The following is a 17,261-nucleotide window of genomic DNA, read 5'->3' on the forward strand; positions in this document are numbered from 1 at the left end:
CAGCACAATGCGGCAGCATAATCAATAATCATAATCAATAATAATTATTACAGATTTTTTTTGCACTTTATTCTGTTTTGGGCATTTCCTCCCAGTGCAAATATGTTTAAATTAGTTACAGAAAGCAGTGTTCTGAAATGGGATCAATTATTAGTTTTTAAACCTATGTTGTGAGTAATAGAGAAGAAAATATTAACAATATTGTTGCAAGTGGCCTTTATGCATCGCCTTCACATGGTTTTGCAAAGCTGTATATGTCTTAAAGATATTGATGTGGATGGTTCCAACATTCTCATATATTCTCGTTTTTTACATTTGTCACAGTGCAAACATGTTTTTGAATGAGTTTCTGAAAATGGTGTTTTAAGATGGGACATATGTAATTATAATTTGTAAGCCCATGTTGTAAATATAACAACCAAAAAAACATTTAAAATGTTGATGCATGATTGTGGACTATATAGAAATAGTACAATTCCAGGTCTTCTGGAAATGTCTTTGGTCGCTGTGTCATAATTCATCTTAATTTTTAATATATTGTTGCTTAAGGCACACTCATTAACGAGAAAATGTCAAACTGGCACAGCATGCTGAAAAGGTTGCTGACCGGTTTAGACAGTCATATATCTACGACTGTTTATTACTCAACGATCGAAATACAGCAATAAGAACCAAATAGTAAAGTCCAGCATTCCAATACATTTTAATAAACTACGAAAAATATATATTTGTGTACAAAGACATTAGTAACATAACTTAATGTTGTATACAAAATAATTTTCAAATAATACAGCGCAATAATATAATTTTTAATGTTGTTTTGACCAAGATAAAGGCTCAGACCCTTCAACAAACTTTCATCATATTTGTATTTCCCTTTATAAACTCATCTATCGTCTCAAACAATGTGTCTTTCAAAAGGAAAACTAAGAAGGCAGAAGTATTCCACTGAGGTTTATCTGATGTGGGTCATAAGGCCGGACTTATTGTGTTATCAAAGCTGGTCATGTGATGTTGAATCAGTAAGCCAACATTTAATTTAGATGAATGAGATAAAAGAAACACTGGTAGCATTATTATGTGAACAATAGCAACAATGGTGCCATTCTGCAGGAACAGATTTAGCAAACTAGACCACATGCACCACAAATAGTTCACCACCACCTGATCTGCACGAGTGGTGGTATTTTAATGTCCACATAAGATCCCACAGCACCCACATGACAGCCACTCAAAATGTATTTGATCTTATTTAATACTTCATATTGTACGCAGTTCTCTGTTGCACAACTCAGAACTCGATTATCTACGTCTGCTTCCTGCTTCCTCAGTCTGCTTCCTGCTTCCTCTCAGTCTGCTTCCTGCTTCCTTAGTCTCCTTCCTCTCAGTCTGCTTCCTGCTTCCTCAGTCTGCTTCCTGCTTCCTCAGTCTGCTTCCTGCTTCCTCTCAGTCTGCTTCCTGCTTCCTTAGTCTCCTTCCTCTCAGTCTGCTTCCTGCTTCCTCAGTCTGCTTCCTCAGTCTGCTTCCTGCTTCCTCAGTCTGCTTCCTGCTTCCTCTCAGTCTGCTTCCTGCTTCCTTAGTCTCCTTCCTCTCAGTCTGCTACCAGGGCGTGTCTCAGGGCGTGTCCCAGGGCGTGTCTCGGGGCGTGTCTCAGGGCGTGTCCCAGGGCGTGTCTCGGGGCATGTCTCAGGGCGTGTCCCAGGGCGTGTCTCGGGGCGTGTCTCAGGGCGTGTCTTGGGGCGTGTCTCAGGGCGTGTCTCGGGGCGTGTCTCAGGGCGTGTCTCAGGGCATGTCCCAGGGCGTGTCTCAGGGCGTGTCTCAGGGCGTGTCTCAGGGCGTGTCTCAGGGCGTGTCCCAGGGCGTGTCTCAGGGCGTGTCTCAGGGCGTGTCTCAGGGCGTGTCTCAGGGCGTGTCTCAGGGCGTGTCTCGGGGCGTGTCTCAGGGCGTGTCTCAGGGAGTGTCTCGGGGCGTGTCTCAGGGAGTGTCTCGGGGCGTGTCTCAGGGCGTGTCTCAGGGCATGTCTCAGGGCGTGTCTCAGGGCGTGTCTCAGGGCGTGTCTCGGGGCGTGTCTCAGGGCGTGTCTCAGGGCGTGTCTCAGGGTGTGTCTCAGGGCGTGTCTCAGGGCGTGTCTCGGGGCGTGTCTCAGGGCGTGTCTCAGGGAGTGTCTCGGGGCGTGTCTCAGGGCGTGTCTCAGGGAGTGTCTCGGGGCGTGTCTCAGGGCGTGTCTCAGGGCGTGTTGCAGTTCAGCCTGGGGCCCGAGTCAAAGGTCAAAGGTTAAAGGTCAGCGGTCAGGTGTCTCAGCGGAGGCTGGGGGAGGGGCTCCCGGGGGGCGTGGTCCAGGGCAGGGTCACCGTCTCGTATATGGGGGGCGGGCGGAGGTGGAGCTCCTCCTCACGGGCGTAGCCCGCGCTCTGGTGTTCGGGGGACGGCGCGTACGGGTCCGGGTGGTGCTGAGGGTGGTGCTGAGGGTGGTGGGGGTGGTGGGTGTAGGCCTGGCTCAGTGCCAGGCTGAGGATCTCCGTCTTCTCCTTGTAGAAGCGCAGCTCGACGCCGCGGCGCCGGGCTAGCACCAGCTCCCGCTGGGCCACGGCGAGCTGCTCCGCCAGCCGCCCCGCCGCCCGCCGCTCCCGCTCCAGCCAGTCCAGCGCCATGCTGCTGCGGAGGAACTCGTCAAGGCCCCGCTTGGAGAAGTACGAGATCACACTCTGAGGGAGGGGGGGGAGGGAGGGGAGGGAGGGAGGGAGGGAGGGAGGGGAGAGGGAGGGAGAGGGAGGGAGGAGAGAGGGAGAGGGAGGGAGGGAGGGAGGGAGGAGAGGGAGGAAGGGAGGGAGGGAGGGAGGGAGGGAAGAGGGAGGGAGAGAGAGAGGGAGGAGAGAGGGAGGGAGGGAGGGAGGGAGGGAGAGGGAGGGAGGAGAGAGGGAGAGGGAGGGAGGAGAGAGGGAGAGGGAGGGAGGGAGGGAGGGAGGGGAGAGAGGGAGAGGGAGGGAGGGAGGGAGGGAGGGAGGGAGGGAGGGAAGAGGGAGGGAGAGAGAGAGGGAAGAGAGAGGGAGGGAGGGAGGGAGGGAGGGAGAGGGAGGGAGGAGGGAGGGAGGGAGGGAGGGAAGAGGGAGGGAGAGAGAGAGGGAGGGCGGGAGGGGGGAGAGGGAGAGGGAGGGGAGAGGGAGAGGGAGGGAGGGGGGGAGGGAGGGGAGAGAGGGAGAGGGAGGGAGGGAGGGAGGGGAGAGAGAGAGGGAGGGAGGGAGGGGAGAGAGAGGAGAGGGAGGGAGGGAGGGGGAGAGAGAGAGAGAGTCAGTGAGAGAGATAGAGGGTGAGGGAGTCAAAGAGAGAGAGAGGGAGGGAGCAGGGGAGAGAGAGTCACAGAGAGGAGAGAAAGCGAGAGGGGGAAAGAGAAAGGGGACGCGGGAGGGAGAGGGATAGAGGGATAGAGGGATAAAGCAGGGGGTTCCTTTTGAGTAATGGTTGGTTCAATTTTCAAATGCAGAACGGAAAACCTCTTTATTTTATATTGTTAACAAAAACATAAACAGGAAGGAGAGGAAGCAGAAACAACCCCTATGATTCCATATTTAAATACAGAACGAAAAAAGTAGTCTTATTAACTTTATTTGAACGTTTATTCTATACAAATGTGGAAGTTAAAGCCCGGTCTTATTGGACCCGGTGGGCTGGGGGAGGCGGAGGTTGTACCCGGCGGGAGCACTGTTGGTCCTTCAGGCTCTTCAGGGTCCCGTTCCAGTGCAGCAGCTGGAACACTGTCATCATCTCCTATACAGTGAGAGGGAGGGAGGGGGGAGGGAGGGGGGGGGAGGGAGGGAGAGAGAGGGGAGGGACGGAGGGAGGGGGGGGGAGAGAGAGAGGGAGGGAGGGAGAGAGAGGGGGGGGGAAGGAGGGAGGGAGGCAGGGAGGGGGGAGGGAGAGAGAGAGGGGGCGAGAGAGGGGGCGAGGGAGGGAGGGAGGGAGAGAGGGAGGGAGGGGGGGAGGGGGAGAGAGAGAGAGAGAGAGAGAGAGAGGGGGAGAGAGTTTGAGAGTACAAAGGAAGGGGTTTCTTTAGAGTAATGTAAACTGTGTAAACTATGCTACTTTAGCCCTGACAAAGATTAAGTATTAACTCTGAGCCAAGACAAAATTGTGCGTGATTAGTTTGAAAAGATATTCTAAATATTCACACACCTGGTAGGCTTAACTGTTCCAGGTGCTGGCCATAACACTGTCGAGCATGATATTAAGGTTTAAACAACTATCATTTCTGGATTAACTGTCCCTGCTATTATGCTTGTCATATTTACCTGTCCATTCATTTTCTAAATCCTTAAATCATGTCTAACGTGTGTGTGTGTGTGTGTGTGTGTGTGTGTGTGTGTGTGTGTGTGTGTTGTGTGTGTCCGCACACTTGTGAGCGCACGTGTGTGTTTAATGACAGGATTTGAACGCACCTATAGTGATGTCTAACAGTGTTTATCTTGGCCCGTCTTGCTTTAGGGTACAGCGGGGATAATTAAGCTGCTTCCTCAGGTCAATACACACGGCGAGCAGATGTGTTTGTGTTCCCCTGTGAGACAGGAAGTCCTCCACACCCCTGACTCCATCTGAGGTGCCTCCTCTAAAGTTAAACATGGAGGCCCTCGCACTCAGATTCAACAAATAGAGGAAGAGAGACATTAAATATAATGAGAGGCCAGGAGAGTGAAACCACGTGGCACTGAAGTGCTCCTTGGACGATTCATTCAGTCGTGTTGTCCGTCACACTCCATTTAACGCCTTCTTTGCAATACAAAACCCACGCTGTTCCCAATTATCAACTCGATTATTAACTCAAACACGCTAACTCAGCCGTGTGACTGGTCACAAGGCCTGGGTGTTCTCGGAGTGCTTGGAACTGCCAGAGTTCCCCGCGACGCCGGGCGACGTGAGTAGGCGCCGAGGTGGAGGTGAGGAGCGTCACTGAGGTTCTCTACCTGGAACTCCAGCATGGTGCGCCCCCTGTAGGAGTGGAGCAGCAGGCTGTAGGTGCCAATGCTGGTGCCTGGGTCACAGGCGTCTTCCAAAGAGACCTGAGAGAGGGGCACACTTAGCATGAGATGACCTCGGAAATCACAGAGTAGAAACAAGATAGAACCTCAGCAATATAGCCCTTGATTAGTACAATTTCAAAGGTCCAGGTCCAGGTTATTTCGTAAAATAACCTGGACCTATCTGTAGTAAATTGCTGCGTTATAATGATGTCAATAATGTTATTAACAAAATCACATCCTATTACTGATCAATTCTGGAAAAACAATATGCTGGCCAGACGTCCCCCTCTCTTTGCTTACAGGAAACTTACTATTGACCCCCCTGGACTCATGTGTGTGCGTGTGTGAGTGAGTGAGTGAGTGAGTGAGTGAGTGAGTGAGTGAGTGAGTGAGTGAGTGAGTGAGTGAGTGAGTGAGTGCGTGCATACGTATGTGAGTGAGTGAGTGAGTGAGTGCGTGCATACGTATGTGAGTGAGTGAGTGAGTGAGTGAGTGAGTGAGTGAGTGAGTGCGTGCATACGTATGTGAGTGAGTGAGTGAGTGAGTGCGTGCATACGTATGTGAGTGAGTGAGTGAGTGAGTGAGTGCGTGCATACGTATGTGAGTGAGTGAGTGAGTGCGTGCGTGTGTGCGTCTGCGTGCGTGCTTGTGTCTGTGCGTGCCTGTGTGTGTGTGCGTGCGTGCGTATGGTGCGGGGGGCTCACAGCGCTGTCGGCCGCCGCCTGCCTCAGGCTCTGGGAGATGAAGGTGGGGCTGATGTGGCGCGACGGCAGCTCGTTCATCAGGGAGTTCATCAGCGCCACGCGGGCCGCGTCCCGACGGGCCTCCGCCTGGGTCTCACACACCTGGGGGGAGGAGGGGGAGGAGGGGGGAGGTGGAGGAGAGAGGAGAGGGTAGTCGAGGAGAGGGACGGGAGAGGGAGGAGGAGAGAGAAGAGAGGGGAGAGGGAGGAGGAGGAGAGGGAGAGGAGAAGGAGGAGGTGAGAGGAGAGAGGAGAGGGTGGTGCGAGAGAGGGGGGAGAGAGAGAGAGGGGGGAGAGAGGAGGGAGAGAGGAGGGAGAGGAGAGAGAGGAGGGAGAGGAGAGAGAGGAGGGGAGAGGGAGGAGAGAGAGGAGGAGAGAGGAAGGAGAGAGAGGAGGAGAGAGAGGAGGAGAGGATGAAAACGTAAATGTGTGTACAAAGAACGTACAAACAATGAGGGTTGACAAAAGTGCTGCACAGCATAAAAACAACGAAGGAATTCCAAGCATGATATATGATAGAAGTAGATAGAAGAGAGAGGCAGATGGTCTGTTTGATTGAAACGCCAGGGAGAAAGAAGCAGGTTTCCAGGTTGGATGTGACAAGGTTCGGGAGATGTGTTCGTAACATTACACTGCACACTTCTGCAAGCTCACAAGTGGTGATCATGGGATCAGTTCAATTATGAACCAGATTAGCCCAAGAGATCAGAGCCGTGGTGAACCAATAATAATCTGCCCTGAACTGGGGTAGCCTGGGTTACAATGAAGCTTTAGAAAACAGCCCAACCTTTGATGTGTGTGACTTCATATGGGATTGGGTTATGTATCTGTGTGCGTGTGTGTGTGCGATTGTGTGTGTGCATGCGTGAATATGTGTGTGATTGGGGTAGGTGCGTGAATGTGTGGTATATGGTTTGTGTGACTGCATGTGTCTATGTGTGTGTGTATATGGATCAGTGTGTTTGTGTGTGTGTGTGTGTTTGTGTGTGTGTGTGTGTACATGGCTCAGTGTGTATGCATCCTCTGCACACTTACACACCTAAACAAAAGCAGTTGAACCACAATACATGCAGGGCTTCCCCCTCGTGCTCTGACCTGACCAGTGTGGGTGGTGTTGAGAGGGAGGTGGAGGAGAGAGAGCGGAGGAGGGAGAGACGAGAGAGAGTGGAAAGAGAGTGGAGGAGGGAGAGGAGGAGAGAGAGTGGAGAGAGCGTGGAGGAGGGAGAGGAGGAGGGAGAGAGGAGAGAGGGGGTGGAGAGAGAGAGGAGAGAGAAGAGAGAAAGAGAGGAGAGAGAAAGGAGAGGGAGGTGGAGGAGAAGAGAGGGGAAGGAGAGAGGAAGAGGAGGAGGAGAGAGAGGGGGAGGATGAAAACAGGCGTTAGGTGGTGTCAGTGAACGCACCCTGTAGTTCCCGAAGCAGCTCCCGCCCGGCAGGGTGACGTAGCAGACGTAGGGCGGGCCGGGGGTGGGGGCCGACTCGTACAGCAGCAGCAGGGGGCCCTGCTCCGCCCGGGGGTCCTCCGCCCCCCCCTCCGTCAGCGGGACGCTCTGCTTCTTCTGCCAGAAGTGGTGAAGCATGGCCACCACGTTCACTGGAGGGGAGGAGCTTAGAGTGAGGACCAATGGGAAGCATGGCCACCACGTTCACTGGAGGGGAGGAGCTTAGAGTGAGGGCCAATGGGAAGCATGGCCACCACGTTCACTGGAGGGGAGGAGCTTAGAGTGAGGACCAATGGGAAGCATGGCCACCACGTTCACTGGAAGGGAGGAGCTTAGAGTGAGGGCCAATGGGAAGCATGGCCACCACGTTCACTGGAGGGGAGGAGCTTAGAGTGAGGACCAATGGGAGGCATGGCCACCACGTTCACTGGAGGGGCGGAGCTATGAGTGAAGACCAATGGGAGGCATGACCACTACGTTCACTGGAGGGGAGGAGCTTAGAGTGAGGACCAATGGGAAGCATGGCCACCACGTTCACTGGAGGGGAGGAGCTTAGAGTGAGGGCCAATGGGAAGCATGGCCACCACGTTCACTGGAGGGGAGGAGCTTAGAGTGAGGACCAATGGGAGGCATGGCCAGCACGTTCACTGGAGGGGCGGAGCTATGAGTGAGGACCAATGGGAGGCATGACCACTACATTCACTGGAGGGGAGGAGCTTAGAGTGAGGGCCAATGGGAAGCATGGCCACCACGTTCACTGGAGGGGAGGAGCTTAGAGTGAGGGCCAATGGGATGTTTGGGATTGTTTACAGTTTGGCAGCGCAGTGGTGGAACGAGCTCCCTGCCGACACCAGGACCCCGCCCCCCCTTACACACTTATTGTATGTTGTACGTCCTGGAACTTAAAAATAGTACATAGCATTGTGTAGCATTTTATCCTAGCTATCTTTTTCGTTTACGGGTAATGGGTTAACCTAACAACTGTTAATGCTTGGCGCTTGGTTCTATGAACATCCTTGCTGTACCGACAGAGACATATTGTTGTTTCTCTTTCTTCTGACAAATGTACTTATTGTAAGTCGCTTTGGATAAAAGAGTCAGCTGAATGCCCTAAATGTTAATCTAAATTTACAAAGGGAGGGGTGGGGGGCTTGAGGAAACTTCCAGGTTGAGAGAGTGACAGTCTAAAGTGTAATGGGAGATCAAGTTTATCAGGATTTTTATTTCCAGAATATGTATTGTTTAGATATGAACAATATTTTGCAATGAACATTATTTTCCATGTGATATTCTCAGCCTCACCTCTAAGTCTCCTGCACTAAATTCCAGACTAAATAACAACCCTAAAAAGTGAAACTATTTTCATTATGACACATGATCTGCAGTCATGCCTTTGTTCCTGTGTTTATGGGAATTAGTGTTAATGTTGTTCAGTGTGTGTGGCGATAAAGTTTCAGTGGAACAACGTTCTCCAGAGGGTTTGTTTGAACAGAGGTTAGTTCAGAGGGGAAAGACCATCACCGGTGCTTAGGTCAGCGTTTCCCGAGCCTTTGAACAATTTGACCATGAGACACATTCAACCTGAGAACAAGCTCACCCAAACCACAACCTTGATATGAGCATATACATGAAGCTCATCCAAAGAACTAGAAGAATCAATCCAAGCATTGTCTTACATTTATCGCTTCAATATTTCTCTATAGGAAAATGAGAAACCATATTTCAAACAACATAATGTATGATGTAATCAAGTCCTGATGGCCCCTAATGACATAACATTTAGTCATTTTATTAAACTATTTTAACAGTCAAAAAATACTTTTTTTTTGTTTATAATAATATTGAAACTTCCCATAGGCCCCTCTCTGCCTTTGGCCCCCCCAAGCCTGTCCACCTTACACCCCCGGTCCGACGGCCCTGGATGTAATAACAAAGTAAAATAATACAGAGCTTGATAGGGCCCTCGATGGGCCCTCCTCTCTGTTATTGTTGCCATCCCTCCTCCACTTGATCGTGAGGAGCCTCTCTGGTGGTCCCAGCGTACTCACGGTCTTGAGGGGAGTTGCCGCTCTCGCTCTTCAGCAGGTGGGACATCATGATGTTCTCCTGCATCTCCTCCGAGCTCACCGTCGCCGCTCTGGCCTTCCTCATGTCTGCTCTCACGGCCGCGTCCCGACCGGCTCAGTCCCCTCTCCTCCTCTCCTCGTCTCCTCACCTCGTCTCCTCTCCTCTCTGTCGGGCGTCCACAGCAGGTTGAGCGCGGGCAGCTCTCATCGCCTACAGACCGGGGTGGCCTGCTGCTACGGAGGGGCTAGTCTCAAATCCTCTGGATTCCTCGATGCTCGCCCTCAACTTGTATTCCACCCCCTCCCCTCTTCCTTCTCCCCCTCTACTGTGAGAATGTCTCCCTGAACTGACGCTCTGTCCTCCTTCCCCCTCTCCCCTCTCTGTGTGAACTTCTCCCTGGTCAGCCCCTCTCGCCCCCTGCCTCCCCTCTCTCCCCCTCTCTCTCCCCCCTCTCCTGTGTGAACGTCTCCCCGGGGGCTTCTCCTGCGATACGGACCACCTTTGTCCCCCATTCTACCAATTAGCTCCGAGGGCCCCCCTCTCTCATTCTACACATACATACACACTGGCAAACGCCCGTTTGTCTTTCGCTTGCACTCTCCCACCCACACACACACACACACACACACACACTCTGAGGTCCTCCACTGGAATGTAGCCCCCCCCCATCCTTTGCAGTGTGCAGCTGGCTAATCCCGGAGCCGAGTCACAGCTAAACAGGCATCGCTGCCCTGGTGAACCCTCAGCGTGGAACACATTAGCCCCGGGATGATGAAGCTACTTGATAATAAACCACCGGACATACCGTTAATATACCTCCAACGTTCACTGCTCCTCCTCCAGAGGTCTGGGACAGAGGAGGAGGGAGCTGGGGGGGGCCTGGTGTTGACCGTTCGCACACTTGCCTATGCTCCGCGAGGCCGGCCGCGGTGCAGCTCAATTCACCCCCTAGGTATGAATGGTCATTGTTCCGCTCTGAATCAGCCGCTTCTCAAAGCCTCTTACACGTTAATGAACCACAGTGAGAGAGGAGTGGTGGTTCCTAAGCTCCCGGGTTCCGTCCCGAGCTACGCAGTGTGTGTCGATGCGCTCCGGAGGGAATCAGCATATCTTTGGGCCCCGCTCTGAGTACGATGGCGTCGGGGTGTCAATCTTTCTGCGAGTTGATTGGTCGCAAGGGTGGCGGTGTGGCGCTGTCCTCCCTTTCAGACGCTTGTCCGATTGTTGGGGAGCTTTGTGCCGGTGGCATCTCGCTGAGATGAAAGGTTTCCTGGGGGCTGACCTTGGCATGCACGTCGGGGAACCACACAAACCCCCCCCCTGGAGAACCAGGTCAGATGTTTACCATGCAACAGGAACAGTCTTTTGTTTAGTGTAACAACGTTTTATTTATTTCAAACCACAATTTATTGTCATGCGGCCACATTTGTATAAATGGTAGTTATTTACAACCCCTCTGCATGTTTTTATTATGACGTCACAACACTCCCCACCGTCTCTGGTGGGTTCTGCCTGGCCGGCTCGGCTGAATGAACGACCTTTATACCGACTCACACAGCGAGCAGGAGCCGAACCCCAACGACACAGTCCTCACAGCCCCCACAGCCTCAGCCCCAGAAGGAGCCGCACTCCAGGCTGGACTTGATGACGCCGTCGTTCTCCCTCCTGGCCTTGGTCTGCAGGCTGGCCTCTCCCTTCTGCAGACGCCTCCTCTGAGCAGACTTCTGCTGCTTCCCCAGCTGCCGACGCACCTTCTGACGCACCACCTCCTGCAAGAGAGGACGCAAGACGCATCACCGCCTGAACCTTTACACAGTGTTACACACCAGGACCTGAACCTTTACACAGTGTTACACACCAGGACCTGAACCTTTACACAGTGTTACACACCAGGACCTGAACCTTTACACAGTGTTACACACCTGGACCTGAACCTTTACACAGTGTTACACATCACCACCTGAACCTTTACACAGTGTTACACACCAGGACCTGATCCTTTACACAGTGTTACACACCAGGACCTGATCCTTTACACAGTGTTACACACCAGGACCTGAACCTTTACACAGTGTTACACACCAGGACCTGAACCTTTACACAGTGTTACACACCAGGACCTGAACCTTTACACAGTGTTACACACCAGGACCTGAACCTTTACACAGTGTTACACACCAGGACCTGAACCTTTACACAGTGTTACACACCAGGACCTGAACCTTTACACAGTGTTACACACCAGGACCTGAACCTTTACACAGTGTTACACACCAGGACCTGAACCTTTACACAGTGTTACACACCAGGACCTGAACCTTTACACAGTGTTACACACCAGGACCTGAACCTTTACACAGTGTTACACACCAGGACCTGAACCTTTACACAGTGTTACACACCAGGACCTGAACCTTTACACAGTGTTACACACCTGGACCTGAACCTTTACACAGTGTTACACATCACCACCTGAACCTTTACACAGTGTTACACACCAGGACCTGATCCTTTACACAGTGTTACACACCAGGACCTGATCCTTTACACAGTGTTACACACCAGGACCTGAACCTTTACACAGTGTTACACACCAGGACCTGAACCTTTACACAGTGTTACACACCAGGACCTGAACCTTTACACAGTGTTACACACCAGGACCTGAACCTTTACACAGTGTTACACACCAGGACCTGAACCTTTACACAGTGTTACACACCAGGACCTGAACCTTTACACAGTGTTACACACCAGGACCTGAACCTTTACACAGTGTTACACACCAGGACCTGAACCTTTACACAGTGTTACACACCAGGACCTGAACCTTTACACAGTGTTACACACCAGGACCTGAACCTTTACACAGTGTTACACACCAGGACCTGAACCTTTACACAGCGTTACACACCAGGACCTGAACCTTTACACAGCGTTACACACCAGGACCTGAACCTTTACACAGCGTTACACACCAGGACCTGAACCTTTACACAGCGTTACACACCAGGACCTGAACCTTTACACAGTGTTACACACCAGGACCTGAACCTTTACACAGTGTTACACACCAGGACCTGAACCTTTACACAGTGTTACACACCAGGACCTGAACCTTTACACAGTGTTACACACCAGGACCTGAACCTTTACACAGTGTTACACACCAGGACCTGAACCTTTACACAGTGTTACACACCTGGACCTGAACCTTTACACAGTGTTACACATCACCACCTGAACCTTTACACAGTGTTACACACCAGGACCTGATCCTTTACACAGTGTTACACACCAGGACCTGATCCTTTACACAGTGTTACACACCAGGACCTGAACCTTTATACAGTGTTACACATCACCACCTGAACCTTTATACAGCATTACAGGAACCATCACCACCTGCACCTTTATACTGAACCATTACACAGCGTTACAGAACCATCACAACGGGGATGATTCCTATGGTAATAAATATTTCTTAGGGTAATGGATTGCCTTTTTTAGCGGCTCTAGGTTGATGCTACCAACTCTAGGTGGAGACACACACACACCAGACGTGTTGTGGGGTGTGCGTGTCAGCGTGTTGTGTGGTTGTGCGTGTCAGCGTGTGCGTGTCAGCGTGTTGTGTGGTTGTGCGTGTCGTCGGCGTGGCGACTCACGGGGGGTATGGTGGAGCAGCTGCCCACGCTGCCCACGGTGCCCTGGCTGTCGGTTCTCCTGCGGTGCTCGTTGAGGTGCAGCAGGCTGTCTGCGTCTCTGCAGGACGGAGACACACGGATCAGCATTCACAACGCAACACCGACAATTACTGTCGATGGAGGACACGATCCCCGGGCACAAAACACAAGACAGTCCGTGTGGGTGACCTCAGGGTATTGACCGGGCACACACACCTTTTAATAATTTGTCAATTTGAGTTATTATGGTCGATCAGAACATCACGTAGATTAAGCGTTTTCAGCCGGTTACCTGAACGGTTTGAACTCTCTGTTGGCGGCCGACAGGTCCAGCAGCTCTGGACACCGGTCCTCCTCTTCTCCATGTCCTCCTCCATCCTGCTCACCAGCCTCTTCTCTCCCCTCCTTCGCTTCTCCTTCTTCGGCGCTGCAGACCGCCAGTTCCTCCTTCAGTTCCACTTCCTGCTCTGCCTTCTTCTCCGTCGCCAGTTCCGCCTTCAGTTCCACTTCCTGCTCCACCTTCTTCTCCGTCGCCAGTTCCGCCTCCTTCTCTTCTTCTTCTCTGGTCTCATCCTCCTTCTCTTCTGCGTCCCGTGAGTCCGTCTGTGTCTCTCCGAGTTTCAGCCCGTCCAGTTCCAGCATCACGTGTTTGTATTCCTCCATGTCGACGCCTTGCACCTCTCCATTCTCTGATTCCCCTTCCTCCTCCTCCTCCTCCTCCTCCTCATCGTCGTCTTCGTCGTCCTCCTCGCTCTCGGGGCCGGCGGGGTGCAGCAGCTCTCCGTCCCGCTCCATCTCTTTCGTGAACCCGCTGGCTGAGATCTCCACGTCCAGACAGCAGGACCGCCTGCAGAGCACAGACACACAACAATACAACTGATGGGTTAGTGTTGTTCCCATTTGGTTAAAACCACTGGTTTAGAGACAGAGACACTGGTTTAGAGACAGAAGCACTGGTTTAGAGACAGAGGCACTGGTTTACAGACAGAGACACTGGTTTACAGACAGAGGCACTGGTTTACAGACAGAGACACCGGTTTAGAGAAAGAGGCACTGGTTTACAGACAGAAAGACACTGGTTTAGAGACAGAGAGACACTGGTTTACAGACAGAGACACTGGTTTACAGACAGAGACACTGGTTCACAGAGAGAACAACTGGTTTACAGGCAGAGAGACACTGGTCTACAGACAGAGCCACTGGTTTACAAAGAGAGAGACACTGGTTTACAAAGAGAGAGCCACTGGTTTACAAAGAGAGAGCCACTGGTTTACAGGCCAGAGTGACACACAATGGTGCAGTCAGTTGGTCACCTGATGTCTTTGAAGGTCGGGTACAGCTCACTCTCATAGTGGTAACGTTTTGCGAAGTAATCTCGGACGCATTTGACATCTCGGTCGAAGTACCTGGAAACCAAAACGTCAAAGAGAGAGGCATGAGTTCACATGTACTCTCCCGATAGGGCGAACATCCACATAAATGATGTCATGAGGGCGGGACGGACCACTCGGCGTTGAAGTGGGACGTGGAAATCATCTGGGGGAAGTCAATCATGGTCACATGGTCGGTGTCGTCCAACATCAGGTTGAACTCGTTAAAGTCTCCGTGGATGAGGCCGTGATTGGCCAGCTTGACGATGAGCTCCATGATCTCGCTGTACAGACCGGGCGGATCCTGCAGCTCCCGGATCTGACACCTAGAGGGCGACAAAACATCAAGAGAAAAATAACTTTTCTGTAAATAACCTGGATTTACATTTCCTGGCAACCCAAAACTTCAGCCATTGAGGGCAATAGGAGTCATTATGTACAGGTTATCCTACATTTTTAAAATGTTGTTCATTTAAGTCGAGATTTGGACCCAGATCCATGCATAGCACTAGAATGTACCACACTATTATGTTGCTTCTAATCTAACATAAGATGCTTCACGGTCCAGTTTCCCTTTAAGCACAGAAGGTTTGTTTTAATACACACATTGGATATCCGTTGATGAGCTCCATCACCACAGCGTGTCTGTTGTAGTCCACTGGTCTGGGGACAGGGAAGCCCCGCTCATACAACACCTGGGAACGAGACACAGATTATTAACACTGAGGTGGATTGACCACAACAGATTCAGATGTGGGCTGCCTACTCAAATCAACCTCTTTAATAAAGGGCAAACATCAATACAGGGCGCTTACCAAGGGAACCAACACAACAAAATCAAGAAATAAGTTTGGAATAAAAGTAACAGAGACATCATAGAGACACATTCGAGAGCCAAGAATACACGAGGTGATAATCTCAGAAGGGACGGGATGGGATTGGGAGAAGGCAAACTAAAAGGAGTGAACGAGATGCTTCCTCCGTGCCTCACCTTCATGTAGGCGTACTCCTTCATGGCGGAGAGGCGGGAGAGGTAGAGCCAGGAGATGTTCTTCCTGTGCTTGTGGTAATCCCTCTTGTTCTTGAGGTTCCTGAAGGACGTTCTCCCCAGTCTGTGGAGCTTCATGGCGTACTGCTCCCCCTCGGGACTGGCGACGATGTAAATATCTACGAGGGAACGGGTGGGTAAGTGATTTCCAGGTCTTCTACACAATGTTGCCAAACTGTATCTGTGACATTGTAATAACAATCGTGTAATTGTTGTATCATATAGAGTACTGGAGAATATCTAGAAATATCATTTGATTTGTAGTGATTATTGGCTAAGTAATGATCCTTTGAACGGCCCTTGTCGGATTGCCTTGAAAATAGTGTAACTCTCGGTTCGGCATCTCTAGACGTACCCGACTCCTTCCCGACGCCCATCTGGTTGCCCACAGAGATCAGCACCTCTCTGGCACACATGGTCTTCAGAGCCAAGTAGTCGTAGCCGCCGTAGTTCAGCCGGTAACCGTGCACAGCTGAGGAACACAACAACAACAAAACTATTCAATATCTTCAGTTGCACTTCTTCGTATTTGGTCCATCTTGAGTGTGTGAAAGGATATTCAAGGAGAAGGGTTCCAGAATGATGTGAATGCTCTTACTCTTTGTGTGTTCGTAGGACAGGAGTTTGTGTTTCACGAGTTCTCTTAAGATCTTGTTGCAGCCCCCGTGCTTCAGGCTGGCGATGGAGGCCAGCAGACTGACCGGAACGATTTCATGGTTTTTCATTCCCATCTCCACCTGTTCACAGAGAACACAGACGTTAGATGTGTGGCCCAGTAATCTGAATACCAGGACAGGGAATTGGGCTATCACAGCATGAATGACAGGCGAGTAAAGAGCCAAGACATTACATTAAGAATCATTCTCTATACAATAATACAAAAAATATCAGTTAGTATCATGAGGTAGACATTATTACCAGTTGATGTACTATATTGAAACTACAACTTCATATATAGCCATTGCTGTAAATGCAACACACACACACACACAGCAATAGCCCTGCAACATGTTGATGGTGTATAGTGTTTAGTATTAGTAATGTATAGTCTCAGTAGTGTATAGTATAGTGTAAAGTATTAATAGTGTATAGTATTAGTAGTGTATGGTATCAGTAGTGTATTATAGTATAGTGTAGTGTATAGTAGTAGTAGTGTTTTCAGTAGTTATTATCAGTAGTGTGTATAGTATACTGTATTATACGGTAGTATTGGTAGTATATACAGTGGGCTGGGATGGACAGTCACAGACTACACTACTACACACGAACACAACAGCTGATTGTAAAGATGCTCACCGCGGTCAGGACCCGGAAGTCATCCCGGGACAGGTACCTGAGAACCACGACGTTTAGTTTACCCATGTTTAAAGAACCAAACACGGAGGAGATTATACGATGTTTTTAACTCGGAGGCAGCTCCACATTTTTTATAAACACACGTTTTCCAGCCGGAGGTTGAAGGACAGGAAGTGACGCCCCACGTGGGATCCGGTTGTGTTTCCCGTAGAGGACCCACGCTGGTTTATTTATTAGAGTTAGTTGTGTTATATATCATATTGACCATATATTCCGACTTGTATCACATAATAAGATTATTTAACTAGTAAAGATAAAAATGTCACGAAAAAAAATGAGTAGGAAAAATAAGAATAATGTCATTTCTTTATTTGATGTTATTGGATATACTATAATATATCAAATACTGAAAATTGATTTTAACATACAAAATACTGGAAATAGAAGATATTTACTGGCTATTCGCTAACTAACCTAGCTAGTTAGTTCGTTATGTAAAGTAGGTTTGAACAGTGTCTTCATGTGGGGCATAACGTGGGGAGAGTTAGTGACCGGCCCTTCACTGCCCCCTTGTGGTACATTCTCATATTACCCTGATGAAGGC

General features: G+C 50.5%; 2 protein-coding genes across 2 annotated transcripts; both read right to left on the reverse strand.

Moving 5' to 3' along the window:
* Positions 1-2,297: 2,297 nt before the first annotated feature.
* Positions 2,298-9,344, reverse strand: LOC307071237 (protein limb expression 1 homolog; the record flags this gene model as incomplete). Its single annotated transcript, XM_079730189.1, has 6 exons — positions 2,298-2,705; positions 3,688-3,765; positions 4,956-5,051; positions 5,717-5,857; positions 7,155-7,345; positions 9,242-9,344. The coding sequence occupies 6 exons, from the start codon at positions 9,342-9,344 to the stop codon at positions 2,298-2,300; spliced, it is 1,017 nt and encodes a 338-aa protein (XP_079586315.1).
* Positions 9,345-10,653: 1,309 nt separating this feature from the next.
* On the reverse strand, positions 10,654-16,803 carry riok2 (RIO kinase 2 (yeast)). Its single transcript, XM_079746259.1, has 10 exons — positions 16,658-16,803; positions 15,960-16,098; positions 15,717-15,833; positions 15,305-15,480; positions 14,920-15,008; positions 14,448-14,639; positions 14,257-14,349; positions 13,236-13,790; positions 12,926-13,022; positions 10,654-11,029 (listed from the first exon to the last, which is right to left on the reverse strand). Exons 1-10 carry the CDS (start codon positions 16,721-16,723, stop codon positions 10,868-10,870), a joined length of 1,686 nt encoding a protein of 561 aa, XP_079602385.1. The 5' UTR covers positions 16,724-16,803; the 3' UTR covers positions 10,654-10,867.
* Positions 16,804-17,261: the final 458 nt, after the last annotated feature.

Source organism: Pollachius pollachius (assembly GCF_949987615.1).
Source record: "Pollachius pollachius genome assembly, chromosome: 1".
NCBI classification, from domain to species: Eukaryota; Metazoa; Chordata; class Actinopteri; order Gadiformes; family Gadidae; genus Pollachius; species Pollachius pollachius.

Bases quoted from the DNA above. Each gene is read 5' to 3' on its own strand.
- riok2 (XM_079746259.1), bottom strand. From the start codon at position 16,723: ATGGGTAAACTAAACGTCGTGGTTCTCAGGTACCTGTCCCGGGATGAC. The intron at 13,791-14,256 runs GTGACCAACTGA...TGTGCTCTGCAG, and splicing joins CCGACCTTCAAAGACATCAG to GCGGTCCTGCTGTCTGGACG. The intron at 11,030-12,925 runs GTGAGTCGCCAC...CCTCTCTTGCAG, and splicing joins GCTGCTCCACCATACCCCCC to GAGGTGGTGCGTCAGAAGGT.